At 34.0% G+C, this 24,742-nt stretch overlaps 3 protein-coding genes and 1 long non-coding RNA gene across 5 annotated transcripts; 2 read left to right on the forward strand and 2 right to left on the reverse strand.

Moving 5' to 3' along the window:
• Positions 1-2,203: 2,203 nt before the first annotated feature.
• LOC144568516 (uncharacterized) lies at positions 2,204-10,208 on the reverse strand. Of its 2 annotated transcripts, none has more exons than XM_078318878.1 (7): positions 10,050-10,208; positions 9,475-9,574; positions 4,456-4,522; positions 3,765-3,814; positions 3,171-3,249; positions 2,945-3,009; positions 2,204-2,448 (listed from the first exon to the last, which is right to left on the reverse strand). In XM_078318878.1, the coding sequence occupies exons 1-6, from the start codon at positions 10,169-10,171 to the stop codon at positions 2,963-2,965; spliced, it is 465 nt and encodes a 154-aa protein (XP_078175004.1). In that variant the 5' UTR covers positions 10,172-10,208; the 3' UTR covers positions 2,204-2,448; positions 2,945-2,962. The 2 variants fall into 2 exon arrangements, with proteins under 2 accessions (XP_078175004.1, XP_078175003.1); XM_078318877.1 differs by lacking the exons at positions 9,475-9,574; positions 10,050-10,208 and adding exons at positions 5,127-5,229; positions 5,680-5,839.
• Positions 6,789-8,436, reverse strand: LOC144568517 (uncharacterized). Its single transcript, XR_013515675.1, has 4 exons — positions 8,221-8,436; positions 7,626-7,707; positions 7,406-7,476; positions 6,789-6,926 (listed from the first exon to the last, which is right to left on the reverse strand). It is a non-coding gene; the product is annotated as an uncharacterized LOC144568517 (long non-coding RNA).
• Positions 10,209-13,702: 3,494 nt separating the features above from the next.
• Positions 13,703-14,685, forward strand: LOC144568152 (non-specific lipid-transfer protein 2-like). Its single transcript, XM_078318397.1, has 2 exons — positions 13,703-14,069; positions 14,561-14,685. Exons 1-2 carry the CDS (start codon positions 13,717-13,719, stop codon positions 14,583-14,585), a joined length of 378 nt encoding a protein of 125 aa, XP_078174523.1. The 5' UTR covers positions 13,703-13,716; the 3' UTR covers positions 14,586-14,685.
• Positions 14,686-17,967: 3,282 nt separating this feature from the next.
• On the forward strand, positions 17,968-24,725 carry LOC144568151 (long chain acyl-CoA synthetase 4-like). The gene is made up of 19 exons (XM_078318396.1): positions 17,968-18,173; positions 19,466-19,529; positions 19,615-19,704; positions 20,090-20,146; positions 20,239-20,287; positions 20,410-20,486; positions 20,657-20,696; positions 21,239-21,333; positions 21,461-21,628; positions 21,960-22,070; positions 22,178-22,265; positions 22,429-22,495; positions 22,626-22,701; positions 22,838-22,955; positions 23,334-23,579; positions 23,844-23,983; positions 24,075-24,257; positions 24,355-24,474; positions 24,584-24,725. The coding sequence occupies exons 1-19, from the start codon at positions 18,031-18,033 to the stop codon at positions 24,617-24,619; spliced, it is 1,968 nt and encodes a 655-aa protein (XP_078174522.1). The 5' UTR covers positions 17,968-18,030; the 3' UTR covers positions 24,620-24,725.
• Positions 24,726-24,742: the final 17 nt, after the last annotated feature.

Below are 24,742 nucleotides of genomic sequence, written 5' to 3' on the forward strand. Positions count from 1 at the left end.
ATCCAGGTGTATATGGAATATTCACCCATGCTGCCATGCACGCGGAACGGGGACAGGTCACAGGATGGTGCCGGTTTTTTTATTAATAGAAATAAAATAAAAAAAATATTTAAAAAGAACACTACTTTAAGTTTTTTGCGAAAACTAGGTAGATCGGGTTCTGTAAACCCGTCCCACCGGACGGGTCCAATTGACCCGTTCCGGTTAATCGTCGTTAATTCTTAACCAGCATCACGGAAGAAAAAAAAAAAAAAATCCTGGACGGGTTTAATGGTCCCGTCCCCCTCAGTAAAAAAAAAAAAAAAAAAAAAAATTACGGACGGGTTCTCTCAACCCGTCCCGCTCCTTAAAAAAAAATAAGGCTTACCTCTTCCTTCGCACTAACCTAATGACGCCGGTTGATGCATATATTGCAAGATGTTGGGTCTTGCATATGTGAAAAGTGTTCTGTTGGTCAAAGGCCTGACTTCTCATTCCAATCCCTTATCTTGCACTAAGGCCTAGGTTTCTCATTCCTTCATGCTTGCTTTTCAGGGAAAGTCAGGTACAAGTTTGCATCATTTTGGAATAGAAATCACACCTTTTTTTGATCGAAATAGAAATCACACCTACCGATCTTTACAAAAGGCTGTCAAGAACTACCACACGATGTTGGAGGCTGAGAAGCAGGTACTCTTTATGCTAGGAAGTTTGCAAAAGTGGCAAAATTTGTATGAAGTTTCAAAAAGTTCTTTGTTTTCAATATTTCCGAGGAAGTCTACCCTCTTTAGGAGGGTGATTTTTCTGTGCTATGTTAGAAGAATTCACACAAATGAAGGGATAGAATTAAATGCCGAATTTGGGTAACCAACTGAGTTTTTTTTTTTTTTTTACGGAGCGGGACGGGATGCTTAAACCCGTCCAGAATTTTTTTTTTTTTCGTGGTGTTGGTTAAGGTTTAATGATGATTAACCGGGACGGGTTGTGTAGTCCCGTCCGGCGGGACGGGTTAACAGAACCCGATCTACTTAGTTTTCGCAAAAAAATTAAAGTAACGCTCTTTTTAAATATTTATTTTATTTTATTTCTATTAATAAAAAATTCGGCAGGATGGTGATAAGTGATAACACAATCAAGGTCAAAGGAGGGTCTCCTATTTTTCAATTCAAAACTGTTCAAAATCGATCACATAACTTTTACATTTAATTCGTTTTAATATATTATATTAATATAAAAAAGATAATTAAAGCTGATCAATTTTGAACAGTTTGAATTAAAAAATAGGAGGGTGCAGCAGATTTGAATCCCACAATCAAATTATTTTAGAAAATAAATCTGATGTTATTGCGATCTCATTCATTGATCTTCGTTGAGATGAGTAAAAAAACACCTTTTTTTATTTGCGCCATTATTTTTAAATTCATATCAATGTAAAACGGGTATAAATTGGAGATAATTGCTCCATTATTTTTAAATTCGACAAAGCTTGTCATTGTTCATTTTTTTATACTTGGGAGATTCGTACGGCTGATTATATATAAAGTCTACACATTTTTAACAAGCTCTCTGGGCCAGTACATGATGTGTACGCTAGCTTTGGCTTCTCAATGTTCATTTTGATTTGGATTGAATTGTAGAGTTAAAAAGTACAGTTAATTTATTCTTATTGGAACCAAATTGTTAAATTTTGTTTGTCTTTTGTTTTGAGTTCTGTTTAGTATCATATATAATGTTGTTAAACTTGTGTGCTATAGAGGTTAATTTGGGAATAACCTTTGCATTTCTCTTTGGGGAACCGAATCTCCTGCCCGAAGTCACTGACACGTGAATTTGGATGAGTTTTGAGACAAAATTATATCTCAAGTCAGTTCTAATTTTCATGCTGTCCACCTGCATCAATATAATTCTGTTTTAATTCAGAAGCAACTCAAGCGGTCAAGCTTAATCATCATCTTTTTTTCTTTCTTTTTTTAATTTATAATTTACTACTTTTGAGCTTTGGCCGCTCCATTTTTATCAAGATTACTACAAAATTTTGAAATTTGCTAACATTGAAGGAGCTGAATTGATCTCTCACAAATTTTGAACACAAACTGGTTTTAGCCTGCTATGTATTACTTTTTTTGTACTTTTTAAAGATAATTCAAGAATCTTAGTTTGATCAATATAGGCATGCAGTACATTATGAAGAGCAGCAAAATTTTGAAAATTTTGAAATATCAAATATAACATCCTTTGTCATATATGGATTGAATTTGGTGAATAACAGCAAAAATCAAGGTTGTATGCAGCAATTGTATACATCAGTTGTCATATTTACTGCTCAACTCTTTTCTCTCTTTCCCCAAAGAACATCAAAAAAATTAGTTGTCAAAATCCTCCTCTTTCCAAATCATTAGCATCTCTCTATATCAATGGCACTGAATACTTGAAGCATCTTCAAGCAACTATTATTTACACTTTCAAAACCTACAATGAAAAATCCAGCATACATGTCAAGTAAAAATAAATAATTAAATATATGCAGTAAAAACAAACTTCTTCCTAATGGCACATACTTCTTCAGTAAAACCTATAATTGAAGTGCTTCACATAGTGGTGCATTTGGATGCAACCCCGAGAATAGCAAGAATAGTGCTAACCTGAGATTAGGATGGATTAGCAAGAACAGCACTAACCCTAGGAATAGCTCTATTCTTAGGGTGATCCAAATGTAGAATAGTCACTAACCCAAGAATAGTGCTAATCCCATGCTATTCTTAACGATCCAAACCCTTAAGTGCTAAACCTTAGAAGCACTTCAATTATATCTGCTTAATATAATATCAGAGTCAGGCACAGGTGCGGTTTAGAAATAGTGGAGCTTTAAATAACAAAAAATCCACCATAATCCAGTTAAGTTGGAGAAAACACTCTTATTAAACTGTTAAGAAGCACCAGACATGTTATGTACACATTCCATTACCTTACATCAGAAGATATTCTAGAACAGATTTCCAACTTCCTCTACTAAGTCCTTGTAAGTAAGATCTGAAGAAAGAACAGAACCATCAGTTCTAACGTCCATTCAAAATTTTAAAAAGTTCATTTAACCTAAGCACTTCAAGAACTTAATGTAAAAAAAATTGTATATCATTGCATGTGATACTAGCCAAACAATATAGTCCGTTTATAAAAAAAATTCTTTGTACCCGACTGTTGCTGCTGTGGCTGCTGTTGATCAGGAGGGAGGATGGTGTTGCCTTCAGGGGGCCCTGCCAGAGGCTGTTCCTGTTTGAGGTAGTAAACAGTTAGTTTCTGGCGAACTAGCATCTTAAATAACCTAACACATGAATTATTGGGACTCCTACTAAACTGGCCATGTGTAACGCCATGATGGAGGATTTGATCTATGTTGCAACCTCAAGGAGTTGCCAAAGATGAATTACTGTACAGAAAGTTATAATAAGAGATAAGATGAAAAAAAAATGGCTTCTCTTTAAAGAGAGATCGTCAGCGCCTACGTTGATACAATCAGAAAATATCCGAATTCAAAAATGAGAGAAAAATCCTCATCTCATCAATACGCGGGATCAGAATTGCAAATTGACAAAACAAGATCTGAAATCTTAATGTAAGGTTATGGTCCCAGTACGATCAACATATAACAAAATGAACCAACTATTTTATAAGTTTCATAACATCGAATAGATTGAATTCTCAAAAAAATAATAATAATAATAAATAAATAAATACTAACATGGATTGGGAGTATAAAACATAAGCACCTTTCGAGAGTACTGTACCTGAGAGTTATCCTGGTGCCCCATCTGAGAATTCAAATCTGCTGGTGCAGCTGATTTTTTTAGAAAACAACAACTGGTCAACACTCTTGTTTAAGATAATATCTCAGGAACAGATTTTTGTATGATGAAAAACAGTCTCTAAGAGTTACGGTTCTCTCTCTAATTCGAGATTGTTGGTCTTGGGTTTTGCAAGATCTTTTTAATCTTCATGCTATATTGTTTTCTTTTTGCAATTCTGTAGATCAACTTTAGGCTAAGAGTTTAGTCTCTCTCTCTCTCTCTCTGTTTTTTTTTAAACCTTGGCAGAGAGCTCTCTGTCTTTTTTTCTTTTTTTAAATGTTGGCAGGAGCTTCCAAAGCCTCTCTCTCTCTCTCTCACACACACACATACATACACTTTAGGCTAAGAGTTTAGTCTCTCTCTCTCTCTCTCACACACACATACATACACTTTAGGCTAAGAGTTTAGTCTCTCTCTCTCTCTCTGTTTTTTTTTTTAAACCTTGGCAGAGAGCTCTCTGTCTTTTTTTCTTTTCTTTTCTTTTCTTTTTTTAAATGTTGGCAGGAGCTTCCAAAGCCTCTCTCTCTCTCTCTCTCTCTCTCACACACACACATACATACACATTGTCCGGTTTAGAAATCCGATGTAAAAATTCCTAGTTTAAACACAGAAAACACACAGCCACACATACCTTGCAAAATTCCTGGAGTATCTGGTATCTTTTGGATATAATCACTAATCCTTGCTTTGTAATCATCCTAAGAAGAGGAATAAGAAAGGACGAAAATTACAACAGCTTTTACTTAACAAGAGAGAAGGTAGAGAGCGAAAACATTTTCAATAGAACTACTATGGATCTTAATCAGTCCAATCTAAGTCTCGCCGATATAGATGGAACATATTATAAAAAGTGCTAATAAAAAGATAAAAAGATGAACAGAATTTATTATCTTTCTTTTGTTAACAAATTATGATCAAATCATATTTAGGACTAGGGCTTTTAATTAAAAGATACTTCCATCTAAGCAGTAGATAAAAACTAGAATTTGAGAACTTTTAAACAATTTTGTACCATATGATAGGATAACCTATCACTTCTCCCTATGCAATAATTACAACAATCACTGTTTTGGCATAAAATTGAAAATCAAAATCTAATTCAGGTTTGCCACTTGAGTGTAAGCAACTTCATGAGGCTTATTAGCATTTTCAGAATTAGGTCAAACATAGAAGGATTAAAAAACAAACAAGTAATAGTGTTAAACTTCCAACATGACTAACATTGCTATTTCTAAATAATGCCTGGACAAACTACATAACAATTCATAAATTGATTTTGAAAAGAAACAACAAGAACCATACTTGACTGGTTGCCTCCTTATAAATCATTCCCTCAACCGTTTCTGATGTTTCCTTATAAAACAAAGGACTCTCCATTTTATGTAATTCTTGTATACCATGCTCTCTACAACCAAACAACAATTTCATCATCTAATTTATCAATAAAACCAATTAAATATCTTAAAACACAACATCAATTAAAACTTTGCACTCTTTACTCTCCAGTCCTTAAATTTTACCAAAAAAAAAAAAAAAACAATCACAAGCAAGAAAGTATCCCAATTAAATTCCTCTTAATAGAAAGTAAGAATGTATGAATGTAACAAAAATAGGTTATTAAAATGTATAAAAATAACAAAAATAGAAAGTATGTGGTATCAACCAACCAATGGGCTTTGAAACAATCCTCGCATTTGTAGAAATAAGTAGAGAAAATAAAGAAAGAAGCAATCTTTTTGTCACAAGTCCGTGGAATTCCCGCGCAGAAAACATTTACAGAACTCGATCCCCGCGCATAAAATTAATGAAATAATTAGATATTAAACAAAACAATCAAGTCTGAGGAAAATCTCACATAGCATTCCTACTTTGGAGGCGAAGATCTTGGAGATCTCTCTCTCTCCAAGAATTCGGATCCTCATCGAAAGCGCTGTCGGGTTGTTTACGCTTCTTCACAGAAGAGGAACTCGGATCCATAACTACACAGAAGAGTGTGAGAGAGAGAGAGAGAGGGTTCTTGCGAGAGGGAGAATGGGAGAAGTCACAATACTAATTAATGAGAATGTTTAAGCATTGAGCTGTTATTAAGCGCTGGTAGAGTGCGTATCCTCTGAGATATCGCATATTTTGAATGACCGACGTGTCCGTTTCCTATTGGAGGATAGCGCAGGGGACCATTTTATTGAGCTTTGAGAGCCGTGCAGATCGTATTTGAACGCTTGAGATATTCCAAAAGGTCATGCAAAATATGAGGTATCTCGGAGGATACGATTTCCATGTCAATCACTCTAAAGACTTCCATGTCGCGGGTCAGAACAACTCGATTGAAGGTGAAGTAAACATAAAAGCAGTATGTTTAGTTGAATGGGAGACGCCACATCCAAACAAAAATATATCCGAGATATTCGCATACGAGGTTAACTGAACGTCTGAACTCTACGATTTTCCACTGTAGCAATTTTATGTGCCCGAGTCAAATAAGAAACACTTATTAATTCAATATCTGCAGCTGCACGTAGTAATAAAATTTGTAAATCAATTCAGATTTCAATAATAAACGAAAAGTTTAAGACATTTTTTTTAATACATGAACTATTCGCAATTTAAATAATTATAAAAAATATTCATAGTTTATTTCTACATAAAGCATCTCTCGAATCTTTTACTTTGACGGTTTTAAAAGGTTTTTTTGTTGTCATGTCATGTGATGCTGATATGATAATTTGCAGAAAGCAGTTGGCTAGATGTGTAGCTTTTTCTTAAACTATATTATGTACAGTAAGCATCAAGTATGAAGTACTGGAGCATTTTTTTTACTCTATTATTAGTCGATGCATGCCCCCATATTAGAGTAATTAGTCAGATTAGTTACTGTTAGCATGTTGTCACATTTTGACTAAGTCAAAGGTTGTCATAGTGAGCTTAACAGAATCAGTTACAGAATTAGAAGATTAGACTCATGTACCAAAGAACATCAAAAAATTTAGTTGTCAAAATCCTCCTCTTTCTTTCCAACTAATCATTAGCATAATAGCATCTCTATATCAATGGCACTGAATACTTGAAGCATCTTCAAGCAACTATTATTTACACTTCTAAAACCTACAATGAACAATCCAGCAAACATGTCAAGAAAAAATAAATAATTAAATATAAGCAGTAAAAACAAACTTCTTCCTAATGGCACATACTTCTTCAGTAAAACCTATAATTGAAGTGCTTCTAGTGGTGCGTTTGGATGCAACCCCAAGAATAGCAAGAATAGTGCTAACCTGGGATTAGCGCGCTATTCCATCATATGGGGGTTAGCAAGAACAACACTAACCCTAGGAATAGCTCTATTCTTAGGGTGATCAAATGTAGAATAGTAGAGAAGAATAGTCACTAACCCAAGAATAGTGCAAATCCCATGCTATTCTTAACAATCCAAACACTAAATAACAGAGTCAGGCACAGGTGCGGTTTAGCAATAGTGGAGCTTTAAGTAACAAAAAAATCCACCATAACCCAGTTAAGTTGGAGAAAACACTCTTATTAAACTGTTAAGAAGTACCAGACATGTTATGTACACATTACATTACCTTACATCAGACGATATTCTAGAACAGATTTCGAACTTCGTCTACTAAGTCCCTATAAAGCTCATCGGGATCTGAAGAAAGAACAGAACCATCAGTTCTAACGTCTGTTCAAACTTCATTAAACCTAAGCACTTCAAGAACTTAAGGTAAAAAAGAGTGTATATCATTGCATGTGATACTAGCAAAACAATACGGTCCATTTATAAAAAAGTTCATGTACCCGACTGTTGCTGCTGCGGCTGCTGTTGATCAGGAGGGAGGGTGGTGTTGCCTTCAGAGGGAAGCCCTGCCAGAGGCTGTTCCTGTTTGAGGTACTAAACAGTTAGTTTCAGGCGAAGTAGCATCTGAAATAACCTAACCCATGAATTATCGGGACTCCTACTAAACTATAACGCCATGATGGGAGATTTGATCTTTGTTGCAACCTCAAGGAGTTGCCAAAGATGAATTACTGTACAGAAAGTTAAAATAAGAGAGAAGGTGAAAAAAATGGCTTCTCTTTGGAGAGAGATCTTCAGTGCCTACGTTGATACAATCAGAAAATAACTAAATTCAAAAATGAGAGGAAAAGTCCTCATCTCATCAATACGCAGGATCAGAATTGCAAATTGACAAAACAAGATTTGGAATCTTACTGTAAGGTTATGGTCCCAGTACGATCAACATATAACAAAATGAACCAACTATTTTATATGTTTCAGAACATTGAATAGATTGAATTCTCAAAAAAAAAAAAAAATTACTTCCAAATAGAGCCAATATTAACAACATGGATTGAGAGTATAAAACATAAGCACCATTTGAGAGTACTGTACCTGAGAGTTATCCTGGTGTCCCGTCTGAGAATTCAAATCCACTGGTGCAGCTGATTTTTCTAGAAAACTACAACTGGTCAACACTCTTGTTTAAGATAATATCTCAGGAACAGATTTTTGTACGATGAAAAACAGTCTCTAAGAGTTACGGCTCTCTTTCTAATTCACGATTATTGGTTTTGGGTTTTGCAAGATCTTTTTAATCTTCATGCCATTTGTTTTCTTTTTGCAATTCTGTAGATGAACTTTAGGCTAAGAGTTTAGTCTCTCTTTCTCTCTCTCTCTGTTTTCTTTTTTTTAAACCTTGGAAGAGAGGTCTCTGACATTTTTTTCTTTTCTTTTTTGAAAGTGTTGGCAGGAGCTTCCAAAACCTCTCTCTCTCTCACACACACACACACACACATACACATTGTCCGGGTTAGGAATCCGATGTAAAAAATCCTAGTTTAAACACAGAAAACACACAGCCACACATACCTTGCAAAATTTCAGCAGTATCTGGTATCTTTTGAATATAATCAGTAATCCTTGCTTTGTAATCATCCTAAGAAGAGGAATAGAGAAAGGACAACAATTAGAACAGCTTTTACTTAACAAGAGAGAAGGTAGAGAGCAAAAACATTTTCAATAGAACTACTATGGATCTTAATCAGTCCAATCTAAGTCTCGCCGATATAGATGGAACATATTATAAAAAGTGCTAATAAAAAGATAAAAAGATGAACAGAATTTAGGACTAGGGCTTTTAAATAAAAGATACTTCCATTTAAGCAGCAGATAAAAACTAGAATTTGAGAACTCTTAAACAATTTTGTACCATGTGATAGGAATAAAAGGGATAAATCAATTCAACAAGTGTTAGTGTGCTAGAACCAAGTAGATTACAACCTAACACCAAGTCACTTCTCCCTATGCAATAATTTCAACAATCACTATTTTGGCATGAAATTCAAAATCTAATTCAGGTGCAATGTGGAACGGAAAAGCATTAGACTGATTTAAGAATTTCTTAAAAAGGGCAAGCTAGCAATATTCATTGTTCTAGGTTTGCCGCTTGAGCGTAAGCAACTTCATGAGGATTATTAGCATTTTCAGAATTAGGTCAAACATAGGAGGATTAAAAAACAAACAAGTAACATTGCTATTTCTAATAACGCCTGGAAAGCACCCAAGTTGTCTACCAAAAAAAGAAAATGAGACAAACTAAATAACAATTAATAAATTGATTTTGAAAAGAAACAACAAGAACCATACTTCACTGGTTGCCTCACTATAAATCATTCTCTCAACCACTTCTGCTGTTGACTTTATGAAATGAATCTCCCCATTAAGTACTTCTTGTATACCATGCTCTCTACAACCAAACAACAATTTCGTCATCTAATTTGTCAATAAAACCAATTTAATATCTTAAAAACACAAGATCAATTAAAACTTTGTACTCTTTACTCTCCAGTCCTTTAATTTTACCAAAAAAACAATCACAATCAAGAAAGTATCCCAATTAAATTCCTCTTAATAGAAAGTAAGAATGTATGAATGTAACAAAGATAGGTAGGCAAGGTAAGTGTCACCCCAAGTGCAAAAGAAGTAATTAAAATGTATAAAAATAACAGAAATAGAACTGCTTTAAAACAATCCTCGCATTTGTAGAACTGCTTAAATAACTTCAATCTTTGAAATAAGTAGAGAAAATAAAGAAAGAAGCAATCTTTTTGTCACAGTCCGTCGAATTCCCGCGCATTAAACAATTACAGAATTCGCCGCGCATAAATTTAATGAAATAATTAGATATCAAACAAAACAATTAAGTCTGAGAAAAATCTCACATAACATTCCTATTTTGGAGGCGAAGATCTTGGAGATCTCTCTCTCTCCAAGAATTCGGATCCTCATCGAAAGCGCTGTCGGGTTGTTTACGCTTCTTCACAGAAGAGGAACTCGGATCCATAACTACACAGAAGAGTGTGAGAGAGAGAGAGGGTTCTTGCGAGAGGGAGAATGGGAGAAGTCACAATACTAATGAGAATGTTTAAGCATTGAGCTGTTATTAAGCGCTGATAGTGGTAGTACCGAGTGCGTGTCCTCTGAGATACCTCATATTTTGCGTGACCGACGTGTCCGGTTTCTATTGGAGGATAGCGCGGGGGCCAGTATTTTTCAGCTTTGAGATCCGTGCAGATCGAATTTGAACGCTTAAAATATTCCAAAAAGTCACGCAAAATATGAGTTATGTCGGAGGATGCGATTTCGGTAGCACCTGGCTTGCCTTGAAAATTGCCGTGTCAATCACTCTAAATTCTTCAGTATCACGGGTCAAAACAACTCGATTGAAGTGTAGGAAACATAAAAGCTGTATGGTTAGTTGAATGGGAGACGTCACATCCAAACAAAAATGTATCCGAGATTTATGCATACGAGGTTAACTGAACGTCTGAACTCTACGATTTTCCACTGTAGCAATTTTATGTGCCCAAGTCAAATAAGAAACACTTAAAATCAATTTCTGCAGTCTGCACGTAGTAATAAGATTTGCAAATTAATTCAGATTTCAATAATAAACGAAAGACTTTTTAATACATGAACTATTCGCAATTTAAATAATTTTAAAACCTATTCACAGTTTATTTCTACATAAAGCATCTATCGAATCTTTTACTTCGACGGTTTTAAAAAAAAAAAATTGTTGTCATGTGATGATGTTATGAACTTATGATAATTTGCAGAAAGCAGTTTGCTATGCCCCCACAAAAATCGAAGTACGCTTTCACTATATTTTATATTTTATGGTCAAATTAAGTCGTCTCAGTCAAAATTTTCTTTATCGCAGCCGATTTTTGAATTTCGAATCAAGGGTTACAACGAGCTGAAACTAGCTCGTAATCAGATTCTCACAGCAACTGAATGAGCTGAGCTACAATCTTGACTCATAATTTCTACGAGTCAAAAGTAAGCTGAATTGAGCTGGCTCATTAGAAAATTAATGAATCAAATATTCAAATTAAGTGATTTTCTACCCATTTAAAAAAATAGTAAAAATATTCTAAAAAATATATAATTTATTTTACAAATACATATAAATATGAAGATCATATTGAATGTTTCGGATCAATTTTAAAGATTTTTAAACTAAAAATTTGAATTCATATTAAGAACCAATTTGCGCTATTTATAATCACATAGCCTCACTCCATAATAATTCATGATTTATATAAAAGAAGCAGATTATAAACTCTAAAAAAAATAAGGTAACACAAACTCTAAAAAAAAAAAAACAGATTGTATACTACTGTGTTACCTTCTTTTCCTTTTTTGACTTGAGTATAATACTCTGATCATGATAGTGTGTAATGCACCCGAACTCGACCGAGTTCAGATCCAGTGAAGTAATTCAATATTTGGGTTTTAAATCTGGACCGTCTGATTTGAATCCGTGATAATCTATCCGAAGTGAAATGCACAGATCTCAAGGGATAAATTCAAATCACGAAGCAATCTCGAGCGACAGATTCGAATCGGACGTTCTAGATCCAAAACTCAAAGATTGGGTTACTTTAGGGGATGCGGACCCAACTGGGCCGGCCCTTCTAAATGTAGGATTTCTTTTTAGCAAACGGGACTCAAGCAAATTACAAACGGACGGATCAGATTAATCTCATCAGGATCAAACAATCCTTGCCTCTAAAAACTACGTTTGACATTCTTGCCAAATTAAAAGAACTAATCTGGTCCGTTCGTTTGTAATTTGTTTGTGATCAGGTACCTGGGGTTATCCAAATTCCTTAAAATGCTCCATCAAACAATCAAGTTTAAAAGACACGAGTCCCTCTCTTTCTCGCGCTCCCCAAGTTCACCTGGCATGCCACGTAGCCGGTCCGCACCACCCATTTGATGCAATCTGCACCGTTCATCTCCAGAGCGGGCACCAAATTATCTCTCTGACATTAGTTTTGACTTGTCAAATCTAGGTCTTTTCGTCTCCAAAATCTATTCCCAACACCAAACCAAGAAATCAAGAAAAAACATTGAAGATGGCGCGTCTAATGGTTCGGTTTTCTCGGTTTAATGGTTTAATGGTTTAATGGTTCGGTTCGGTTTTCTCGGTTTAAAGTGTTTTTTAAAAACGAATTATAACTTCAGTTCGGTTTTCTCGGTTTAATGGTTCGGTTCGGTTTGCTTTTTAAAACCGAATTATAACTTCGGTTTGAAAATTTTCAAAACCGAAATAACCAAACCGACCGAACTTTCTGCATTTGCTGTTACTTGTTTGATGTGAATATCATTTTTCTGTTTTCTGTTTTATTTATTTTCAGATATAGTTTTTTGAAAAATTTGTTTTGATTGAGTAGTAAAGATATTTTATTGAAGTAAAAATGTAAAAATGGGTGGATACCAGCAATAGTGTGTCATCTGGTACAGTGTACCAGTATCATACTGAACAGTACCGCATGTGGTACTGTTATTCTGGTACAACGTGCCAGTGCCGTACTTAATAGTATCAATGACACAGGAATTATTCCTTAATGATTAGTCACCTAATTAGCACCATATTTTCAGCAATTAATGACTCCAATTTATTGTTACACTATTTTAATTCACTTTTACATGTTGTTTCTCTAATGATAATGATGGTTATGTGTCATGCACTTTTTTTATTCATGAAAGTTAGAACCCCAAAAACGAAGAAGTCAAGAAAGCCTTCTGGTATTTCCTTTGTTACTTTTAGTTGACTGCTATGGAAATGTTGAAGCAATTGAGATCAATTATTATAACACTTGAAACAATTAATTTCTTTGAGTGTCTCTTTACATAATTTTGATTTGATTTTCGGTGTACCTGGAACTGGAAGAATATTATTTTGGATGTTGATTTTTAGTATCTGCTATAGTGACAACTCTACAGTGTTGTCTGAATTATTTCTTTGCAATAATTTCAAACTTCTAAGAAAAATTCAATTATAAACAAAGTTTATGAAAAAGGATAAAATTAACAGAGAGATCGTTTTTCAGTTACAAATTAAGTTCCTTTCAAGGACTTTTGCTTCTTGCAAAAAACAACCTTAATAAATGATGCTCATGTTGCTTGAACTGCTATTTTAAAGCTTGTGCAATTGTTAATTCAAGTAACAATTTCACCAGTTTACTGAAGGATGCATACAACTTTAGAGGGATTCTGGAATTAGAATTCTTGAAATTATGAACTGGTTATAACTGGAAATGGGTCCAATAAATCTCTCAAAAATTGAGGCCTAAATAATAGTCACACCCTTATCCAGGCTTAACTACCCATCCAAAGCACTTTTGGCACCTATGAAGGTGCATGCTCTCATCATGACCAACCCCCCTTAAAAAAATTATAAATAAATCTATAAATAAATAAACAAGTAAATACTGAAAATGAAATCCAAACAAATTTCTCCTAGCTATATATATAATCATACACACACAAAAGCACAAGTTACTTAAAACATATACCTCTCTCACTGACACTCTCCTAATGGCAAGAAGCCTTACAACCCTTGTACTAATTCTGACTGTTGCACTATCATGTGTTTATACCTACACGGTTTTTGCGGCATCAATGCCGTGCAATGAGGTGGCTCGAATGATCACGCCATGTGCATCATACCTTGCTGGACGGACTACAATGCCGTACCGTCTATGTTGTGGTGGGATGACAGTGCTGAACCGAACAGCTGTGACCCAGGCCGATAAATTGACTGTTTGCAACTGTCTCAAGGGAGTTGCCAACCATTTCCCGACTGTCGATTTCACACGTGCTGCTCTCCTCCCGCGCCTATGCGGCATTGCGGTTAATGTTACCATCACCCCTAGCATGAATTGCAACAGGTAAGGTTTGTTTTAGGAGGACAGGTTACTTAGAAATTCATTTTAAAAAATGAAAACATATACAAATTATCTTGTTGTTGCATTTCTCTGTTATGATCCATGTTTTGGCCCAAATTAGTTTGGGTTAAAATTAATTGTTATTGGGCTTATGTAGGTTATTCAGGGCCATTATGAACTTTGTTTTAATCAGTGTTGTAAAAAACGTCCGTTTAGACTGATTAGTCGGCTGATTAGTTGTTGACGGTAATTAAACCGTTATGGATTTTCTCGATTAATTGGCCGATTGTTTTCAAAATGACCTATTATTTCCGATTATTCCCGATTAATCGCTTAGCGGTACATTGTCTGCCCGATAAACGCATACCATTATTTACAACACTGGCTTTAATATATAGGCCTAACATGATAAAATAATAAATGTGGAAGCAACCTATCAAAATTCCAAATATGTATTGTTTTTGTTGATCTGATATTTAATTTTCACGGTGCAGTGCATTCCTTGCTTATATGGCATAGATATCTGAAAAAATAATAATAGTGAAGCTGCTGGAGCATATTAGGAGTTGCAGTGAAGAATGAAGTGAGAAATAATTCTAGTGATGTTGCATTTATTTAATTAGGCAGTCACATTTAGATATATATGTACCTTTCATTTATGTTGACTAGTGTGTAGTAAGCGTAATTTGGAGTGTCCTTAAGAACTAAATAATGTAATTTTATTTTAATTATCGTTCCTATGTTTGATATTATTTTCCTTCAAGTGTAGTGATTTCATTTTCAGTTTTATTTTTAAAATTTTATTCTAATTTGTTCCAAAGACCATATATGCAAAATCCATCAATTAGCATAAAAAATGGATTTATTCTAATTCTATCTGCCATTAATTTACAGAAAAAAAATGGATAATTTGACACAATAAAAATTAGTAGTATTGAGATTCGTGCTCTGCGGTGGATTTATTTTCACTTGATTTGTATATTTTTGAGAAGAAAATATAAGTATTTTCTTTTTAACCCGAATTAGACTTACTCGAAACATTAAAAAAATTCAAAATTCAAATAATATATATGGTTCACTTTAAAATCTTCAGTCACATTTTCTGTATGTAAATCCTTACAATTATAAGAAGAGAAAAACACATTATCAATTTTTATGTAAATTATTTTATACACTTCTGTATCGATTTACTTTTTGACCATCCGATCAAAATCAGATGGGTGACAAATGCTTAGAGCGAAGTTCATTCTTAAAGAAATAGGCACATCGGAAAATACTGCAGTAAGACAGTACATGCATGTTCACAAATGAAGCGAATAGAATTACTTCTGAAAATCGCTTATTACACGCTGGACTACACAACAGATGGAATAAAAGAAATTCAACAAACACATTCGACACTCAACAATATGCATCTTGTCATCTCGTCATTTTGAAGGATTTAATCCAGCACAATCAAAAGAATAGAGTGCCTCCGTTCTAATATGACACGCATCTTAAAGCAGACCCCCCTCCATATTCCAAAGGTGGATACTCCCTCCTCTGGAAATTAACCGTTCGATTACCGAATCTAATGGTTGATATAATTTACAGATCTCCAGTTCTCCATTGAAAATAACTCACCAGTCACCACAACGATTTCGTATCCTCTGCAGTAACTCAAAAAGGAATCTTTTGAGTTAATGCATATAGACCGTCCGATAAGCTTTAAGATTCGTGTGAATTAGATCCGCACTAATATTAATAACTACCTTATGTTATAGGTGGGAGCCGGATGAGTTCCGTTTATAATCGGATGGCCAATATGTATTAACTTCAAAAGACGCTCTTTGGAGTTAATGCAGATGGTGTGGACTCCACCACCACGTCCACGTGTATTCACCTCGTTTCCAAGGAGAATAGGAGAGATGTGGAATCTGAGCCGGTCGAACACACTCGAGCGTGAATCTCAAAGAAATTACCGAGGCCCTGCCCTGAAGCAATACATTTTTAGAGCAAGTTGTATTATTGATTGATCTTTTTTAATCAATTAATACCTCATTTCAACTTTCAAGTCATAAAATTAACATAATTGTATATATATTTTTTTCATTTATAACCAGCAATTTCCTGAAATATTTTTTTATGGGACATCAATTTTCACGCTCATGTATGCTGCTATAATGTATTTACAACTATTCTTCATATATTACCAACTGCCGCATAAATAATTTATTTGTGCCAGTTCTTAATAATACTTTAATTTTATTCAAACATATGTTGCACGAGTGCAAGTCTATTGATATCTCACTTCATGAAATCACAACAAAACAACAATTATTTATTATAATATAATCAATTACTTTAAAAAAAAAATTATGGTGATTTTGAATAAAACATCAATTGTTATGCCGGCATATTTTTGCTGTAAACTATTTATGGTGGAGATAATTTCTGTTATTCTTTTGTATTTACGGATGAACAAAAGTCTAACTCAAGTTACTCAACAAAGATAATTCAAAATATTTATTTTTTTAAAGCAGTTTCAAATTGTTCCTCTTTTATTAATTGTGTACATAATTGATTCAAATGAGAAATAATTATTTTATGTATTCTTTTGATTACTGGATGGATATTGATTAACATTTAGAGCAAGTTGTATTATCTATTGAATTTTTTTAATCAATTAAAACATCATTTCAAGTCATAAAATCACCATAACTGAATTAAAAAAAAATCATTTATAATCAGCTATTTCTGAAATAATTTTTTGTGCAAATTTTATATGGGAGATCAAATTTGTATGCTTATGTATGCTGCAATAATGCATTTACAGCTGAAATAATTTATATATTGTCAAGTGTCTAACTACCGCTGAAATAATTTATTTCTGCCAGTTCTCAATAATACATTAATTTTATTTAAAATGTGTTGTACGAGGTGAGAATCTATTGATATTATATTATGGAAGCAGCTAACAATCCTCTAACTCCAGTTCCTCAAAGATTTCCGGAGATTTTCAACTAATTCTGTAAACATCAATACTAAATCCTGTAAACTAATTCAACAAATCCTGTAAACATAAAAACGCGTGAAAGTTGTTAAAAACGCGTGACAGCTGTTGAAAACGCGTGACAGCTGTTGGGGACCACCTTCTGTGAACATACACATATTATCCTATAAACATACACATATAATCCTATAAACATACACATATAATTATGTAAACATACACAGTGTACTTGAAATTATAGCAGTTGAAATTATGGCAGTTGTGACAGTTAAAAACGCGTCAGAACTAAGTTAAAAAGGGAAGGCTTTTATATACAGAGATTTTTGAGAGACTGTAGCTCGGAGGACATTACCTTTTCTTTATCTCAATTCATGAAATCACAACAAAACAACTATTTTTTATTATAATATAATCAATTACTTATGGTGGTTTTGAATAAAACATCAATTATTATGCCGGCATATTTTTTCTGTAACATATTTACAACGATGTACATGCATTTATTGGTACTTCAACAAATTCAAGTCCCATGAATTTGAATGCATTTATTTGTTCAATTGAGTATAAAATTGATTTGAAAAGGAATAATTAGTTGAGAAAAGGATGTCATTCTATTTCTCCAATCTCTGTCTACCACCTAAAAGCCCACCAAATCATATCTGATTGAAGTCATAGTTGGGCCAACAAATGAAACTTGACTTTGTTTCTGTTTTCATTTCAGGTTTGTTAGTTTGGTCACCAAATAAGTCGTCAACTCACCACGCCACGTGTCATAACTTTTCATTAAAAAGGTGGCAGAAAATAAATAAATTATTCAAAGGTTACATCAGCAAAAAAAAAAAAAAAATTAACAAGGTGATATAAATCATGTGGCTCCTTACAAGGCTGTTAATTATACAGACATCCTTACAAGGAATTGTTGCTTGGGAAAGAAAGGCATAGAAAAATTATACAGACATCCTTTGTGAAGAGATGAAGCACTTGGTGGAGGTAGAGAAAGAGGAGGAAGGCGTCGATGGCCGACCGAGTGTGGGCCCCGCATACCGCAACGTGTTTGCAAAGGACGGGTTCCCTTCTCCGAAAGCCGGTCTGGCCTGCTGCTGGGATATATTTCGGTACTTATTTCTTTCTGGTTTAGAATATGATTTTGCTGACCAATTTGCACATAGAATTGAAATGTATATAATTTTTTTGTTTGGAGAGAGGATATATAAAATTTGGATTTTGGGCTATATATAGGAGTGGCTTGTTGAAAATTTTGAGATTAAAAAGTAGGGGTGCAAACGAAATGGGAGCAGATCACCTGCCCCCCGGGGTGCAGGATTTTCCTGCCCCCTCAGTCACTGTGGGGTGGGGTCGGGTTTAGGGTGGGTGGGGCCGGGTTTAGGGTTTGGGGTGGATGGGGCCCACTAACAGTGACTCTGGGGGCAGGAGATTCGATCCCAAACGAAATTGGATAGTGGGAAAATCATATCTATATCCACTTTTTATTTTTCGGATACAGATACGGATCAAGTATTTAACGGATACGTACAGATACGAATCAGATATCCGTATTCCGTAGATATATACATAAATATTTTTATAACATATATTAAACTATATGGTATATATTTATTATTCAGATACAAATAATTAAAATTCAAAACCTTTCGAATTATGGGAGTGGTATTGGCAGCAAATACGGAGATATGTGAGTATGTGACTCAATTCATATATAAAAATGAAAGAAAATATTACTTGACAATTCTTAGTATTGATAATTTCTAATAAAATTTAAATTTAGAACTAAACTTATTACCATGATCCATGATCAATATATACATCATGTCTATAGAATATGATGATATTTTGTATATATTTCATTGTATGTCATTGTCAAGTGCTTCATTCTAATGTTGTGAGGATAACCATGTTGATGCATCATCAAACAATACTTAAATTATATGAAATTGATTGTTCAAATAGCGTATTTATAAAATAATTTTTTAACTTTTATCTTTACTTGATTATTTAAAAAAAAATTTAAAATTATCAAAATAAATATCATCTCTCTCCTCGATAAATAAAACTTCGATCGCGTCTGATCGGACGGGGAAACGATTTCAAATCACCAAAGGTAACAGAATATTTATGTCTAATTTTAAACCGTCCGATCAGAATCTGCACGAATATTAAAATACTCCGTGCATTTCAGACGGTCCGGATATAACATAAATATTCTGTTACCTCAGAGACTTGCTCTCCGCCACTTAATCACTCGAAAATCGAAAGCTTGTCGAAATGGCGAACGAGATACATTTTGGATTTCATCTGCGTTTCAAAGTTCATTTCGGAATTTGCTGAAGCCTTTCTACTGAGAGAAATATGAGGATTTACTTAACTGCTGTCCAAATTTGTGTTACAGTGTATCAGTGGAGACGAATCCGAAAAATCGGATGCTTGGTCGTCGCCAGATCGTCGATGGCAAGGTAGCTCCTCCTTTCGCTATTTCTTTTATTGCAATCACAAAAATATTTTTTATGCATTTTTCTTTGTAATTTTCTATTTTGATAGGCTGGTGAGTATGTGTGGCAAACATATGAAGAGGTATATGATACTGTGATCAAGGTTGGCGCCTCTATGAGAGGCTGTGGAGTTTCAAAGGTGCATTTTTTTTTAACAAATTTGAGTTTTGGAATTGCAAAAAAGACCCTGCATTATCATGAAATTTCAAAGCTCTTTACCAGTAATGGATTGAGCTTTTATTTATTATTTTGTTCAAATAACATGCTTTTAGGGAAATAGGATAGAAAGGTGATATTTTAGTTATGCAATCTATTTGTCTCACTTTGTAATAATCAATGGGGTATAATTGAAGTGAGATGTGAACTAAATAAATATCCTAATATCCTAATTATGACCCTTTATGAAATTTCTTAATTAAATTGTTTGCAAATTTTACGTAAAATTTGCACACAATATGAAATTGCTAGAGGTTAATTACTGCTAAGCTACTTTCCTTACTATGTTTTCCTTCTCATTTTCTTAGGGAGGGCGTTGTGGCATCTATGGTGCCAATTGTCCTGAATGGATCATAAGTATGGAGGTACCTTACATGAAATTTACCAGTAAAATAGCATGCATGATATAAAATTATATACATATATAATAATAATTAACTATTGTTTGATTACTCAGGCTTGCAATGCTCACGGGATTTACTGTGTTCCCTTGTACGATACCCTTGGTAGGCCGTCATCATTACTATTGATAACTTAGTTATTATTGCTTGCTCAACAAGATTGGCTAATTTATGAGGATAAAAAGAAATTGGCACATTCTAATTGCTTTCCTTTTATTTGTATCTAGGGTCTGGTGCTGTTGAGTTTATCATATGCCACGCAGAGATCGAAATTGCCATTGTAGAAGAGAAAAAAATTTCTGAGGTTTTTTCATCTTCTCTAAACAAACTTTTGTCTAAATTGATAAAATGGCTATGCTTATTACACTAATAATTTGCTGCCAATGGTAATACCCATGCGTTCCCTTTTTGATAGAATCTCATAGTTTACAAACTATTTAAGATCATTTTTACTAATCATTTATCATTTTTCAGCTTTTGAAGACTCTTCCAAGCACAATACATTATCTAAAAAGTATGCTCTAATTGAAATTTGTTAAATGATGATGTGTTTTTTGATTTTTTTTTTATAAATAGAATTCCTTTTAAACTTTTCAACAGAACAAGCACAGTGTTTTTGGTTTTTTAGAGAAATAGCCTACCTACCACAACATACTGCACAGTTGGCTACACCATATACCTCCACCGATCTTGTGGATCAGTGGAGCCTCAAAAAATGTCTCACCGGTCCTATGGATCGGTGTAGGTTTTACCACATCAACAAATCCATCGACCAATTTTGTAAATCAAGCCTCCGCCGATCCCTAGGATCGGTGCAGGTAAATATGGGATCTTCTATGGCACTGCTCTAGCGGGGTGCGAAAATGGGTAAATCAAGCCTCCACCGATCCCTAGGATCGGTGGAGGATATTTCTAAATTTCACACAAAGTGTGCTTGTTCCATTGAAAGAATTAAAATGAGTTCTATTTAAAAAAAAAAAAAAATTCTTTTTTTTGTGTGCCACTTTCACAGAGAAGAAATTTCATTCTTTATATTTTTCTTAAAATTTATTGCAGCAATTGTCAGTTTCGGAGAAGTCTCAACAGAACAAAGGCAAGAGGTTGAGAAGCATGGCTTGTCCATTTATACATGGGATGAGTTCCTCCTCCTGGTAATTAATAAATATAGACATGTAAATTTATATTTTTCATTTTACCAGTAGAGGTGCAGTGCACAATTGCAAATTTTATTATTTTTCTCATTATATTTAATCTTTCTCAATATTGTTACTATTTCAGGGGGAGAACCAACAGTTTGACCTTCCCGTTAAAACAAAAGAAGATATTTGCACAATAATGTACACAAGTGGGACCACAGGGGATCCCAAGGGTGTGATGATGTCAAATGAGAGCATTCTTGCACTTATTTCCGGTGTCGATCGGCATCTAGAATGCACCAATGAAAAGGCAAATTTTTCATATTGCACTTATTTTTTTGGTCTTTTAATAGCAATTCATGATGTGTCATTCCTACAGTTAACTCCTAACAAAATTAGATTATTTGCAATTTTGCATGTAACACCCAACCATTAGGCTATTTGTTATAGAAAGTACATATTCCTGATAACTTGATTCTGATTTTAAATGGAAATTAAATTATGCCCCCACTAGGGCTTAGTCTATATAAAGCAAATATGTGAAAGAGGAAGGTGACAGCAATTTAGTGACCTTTAATGAATGCTATTTTTTACTTTTTTATCTTTTATTAATATTCATGCACAATCACTTATTTATGCAGATGTATGCAAGTGATGTATACATGTCATATCTACCTTTGGCACATATTTTTGATCGAGTTCTTGAGGAGCTGTTCATTTACAATGGTGGCTCAATTGGATTTTGGCGTGGGGTATGAGAATTTATCGGAATTAATATAACTTGATGAAGCATTTTTCTTCTTGTTGCATGAAAAATAAACACGACTAATTTTATTCTTGGTGAATTGTTTATTTGCAGGACGTGAAGTTATTATTTGAGGATATTAAAATGCTCAAACCAACATTCTTTTGTGCAGTTCCACGTGTCCTGGATCGTATTTATTCAGGTGAATTATTTATTTTTGAGGTGCTTTACAAGAAATTTTGCACTAGTCCCTGCAATTAGTTCCCTGATGTCCATATTAGAGTTGTCCTCACCTAAAATTCTAATGGATACTTTTTATTTTGATGTTTTAAATAATTAAAATTTGTAGCTTTATTCAATTATAGGCATGCAGGAAAAAATTTCATCTGGTGGCCTTCTGAAGAAGACCTTATTCAATTTTGCTTTTGAATAGTGAGCTTTTACTCTAATTATTTCTTGATATTACAGAATTTCACTCAACATCAGGTTGTTCGCTGTTGATTTCAAATTTTTTCATTAGAGTATTACAAGTTTGTTTATGTTTGTCACCATGTTTTATCAGCAAACTGCGCAATATGAAAAAGGGATATAAACATGAAGAGGCAGCTCCCTATTTTGACAAACTTATATTTAGTAAGGTACACACAAATATGAATACTTTGTTAGCAATCTAGCTGTTGAAAAAACTAATTTTAATTTCTATTTTTTCTCTCTCATATTTCGATCAGAGATGATTTTATGTATTAACTTCATTATTTTGTCGATCTGTTGCAGATAAAAGAAGCAATGGGTGGAAGGGTGAACCTTTTATTATGTGGGGCTGCTCCTCTCGCACCACATGTTGAGACATTCTTGCGTGTTGTGATGTGCTGCCATGTTTTACAAGGCTACGGTATGAAAACATTTATCAATTATAAATTACACATATGACCTGACATAAGAGCTATTGTGTTTGTTCATTAAGTTTCTTTTTTTTTAATGGAACCAGGCAGTGGCTGCCAGGTTTGATATTATATAAATAACAGAAAGTTTATACATGAATTACAAACCAAATTTGCATCAGCCCTATATGGTTGACTGCCCCAATTCATTACACAATACCAGTATAGCACTAATTCCTGTATAACTACCCAGTGCTTCAATTAAAAGTATCAAGTCATGTAACAATTTGGTCCCTATTATTGTTCTGTCGTACAAAATGAAGATTACATATGGGGTCCCGGATCAAATTATCCTTGATGTGCATAATTTTTAAATTTGTTAAATTCAGGCTTGACTGAGAGTTGCGGGGGCTCATTTGTCAACCAACCAAATGACCTAGCAATGCTCGGCACAGTGGGCCCACCGGTACCAAATATTGATGTGCGATTGGAGTCAGTACCTGAGATGGGGTACGATGCCTTGTCAATTGTACCACGCGGAGAGATATGTATAAGAGGGAAAACACTGTTTGCTGGGTACTACAAAAGAGAGGATATGACAAAAGAAGTCATGGTCAATGGCTGGTTTCACACAGGTACACTTATTTAGATTTGTTTTTCCAAATTCAACAGAACAATATAACATTGCTGCAAAATTCCATTAGATCTTTGTGTCAATTGTTAAAATAGACTGTTTAGGTCTAAAGTTGGCATGTAGAGATGCAAGATTCTACTAATACAGTTCAATTCATAACTGTATTGTCATGGTTGACATGGCATTGTCAAGTTAGGAGCTATCATCAATACCATGTGTGCTTGCAACCATTATTTGCAATAATCTCTGGAGTTTGTAAATGTAGGTGATATTGGCGAATGGCAGCCAGATGGATGTTTAAAAATAATTGATAGGAAGAAAAACATTTTTAAGCTTTCGCAGGGAGAGTATGTTGCAGTGGAAAACTTAGAGAACATTTACAGTTTAGCCCCTACTATAGACATGGTACATATCTCAAAATCATCTTTTTACCCACTGTGGTTTAAGCTTTCTTTAACAATTTCTTTTGTTGTTGTAAATATTATTATTTCTCTAGATATGGATATACGGGAACAGCTTCGAATCATATCTAGTAGCAGTGGTGAACCCAAATCAAGAAGCCCTTGAAAAATGGGCACAACAAAATGGAGAGAAGGGAGATTACTCTGATATTTGTGCAAATTCCAGAGCAAAAGAATACATCCTGGAGGAATTAGCAAAGGTTGCAAAAACAAACAAGGTATGAGCTGCTGCTGCTCTTGCTAGCTTTTTTTTGTTTCCTGAGCGCTACCTGTTTTCTTCAATAAATAAATAACTGTAATTTTTTTGGGGAGCAGTTGAAAGGATTTGAAAACATAAAAGCTGTGCATCTTGATCCACTGCCATTTGACATGGAACGCGACTTGTTGACACCGACTTTTAAGAAACGGCGGCCTCAACTTCTCAAATATTACCAGGTTTGCATAATTAATTAAATGCTTTTATTTTTATGTTTAATATTATAACTACTACTACAACAATTGATTCTTGTTGTAGTCTAATATTTTTGTTTTTGTTTTTTTTCAGAACATCATAGATGATCTGTATTCAAGTACCAAGTAAAGAATCTTATTGTAATTAAACATTTTTTTTTAACTTCAGTTTATATTTTTGTGATTTGAATATGGTATAAATATTATTAAACATGGGGACATCATTCCACTATGTATATACCAAGTAAATCTT

Source organism: Carex rostrata, chromosome 17, assembly GCF_964058835.1.
Source record: "Carex rostrata chromosome 17, lpCarRost1.2, whole genome shotgun sequence".
NCBI classification, from domain to species: domain Eukaryota; kingdom Viridiplantae; phylum Streptophyta; class Magnoliopsida; order Poales; family Cyperaceae; genus Carex; species Carex rostrata.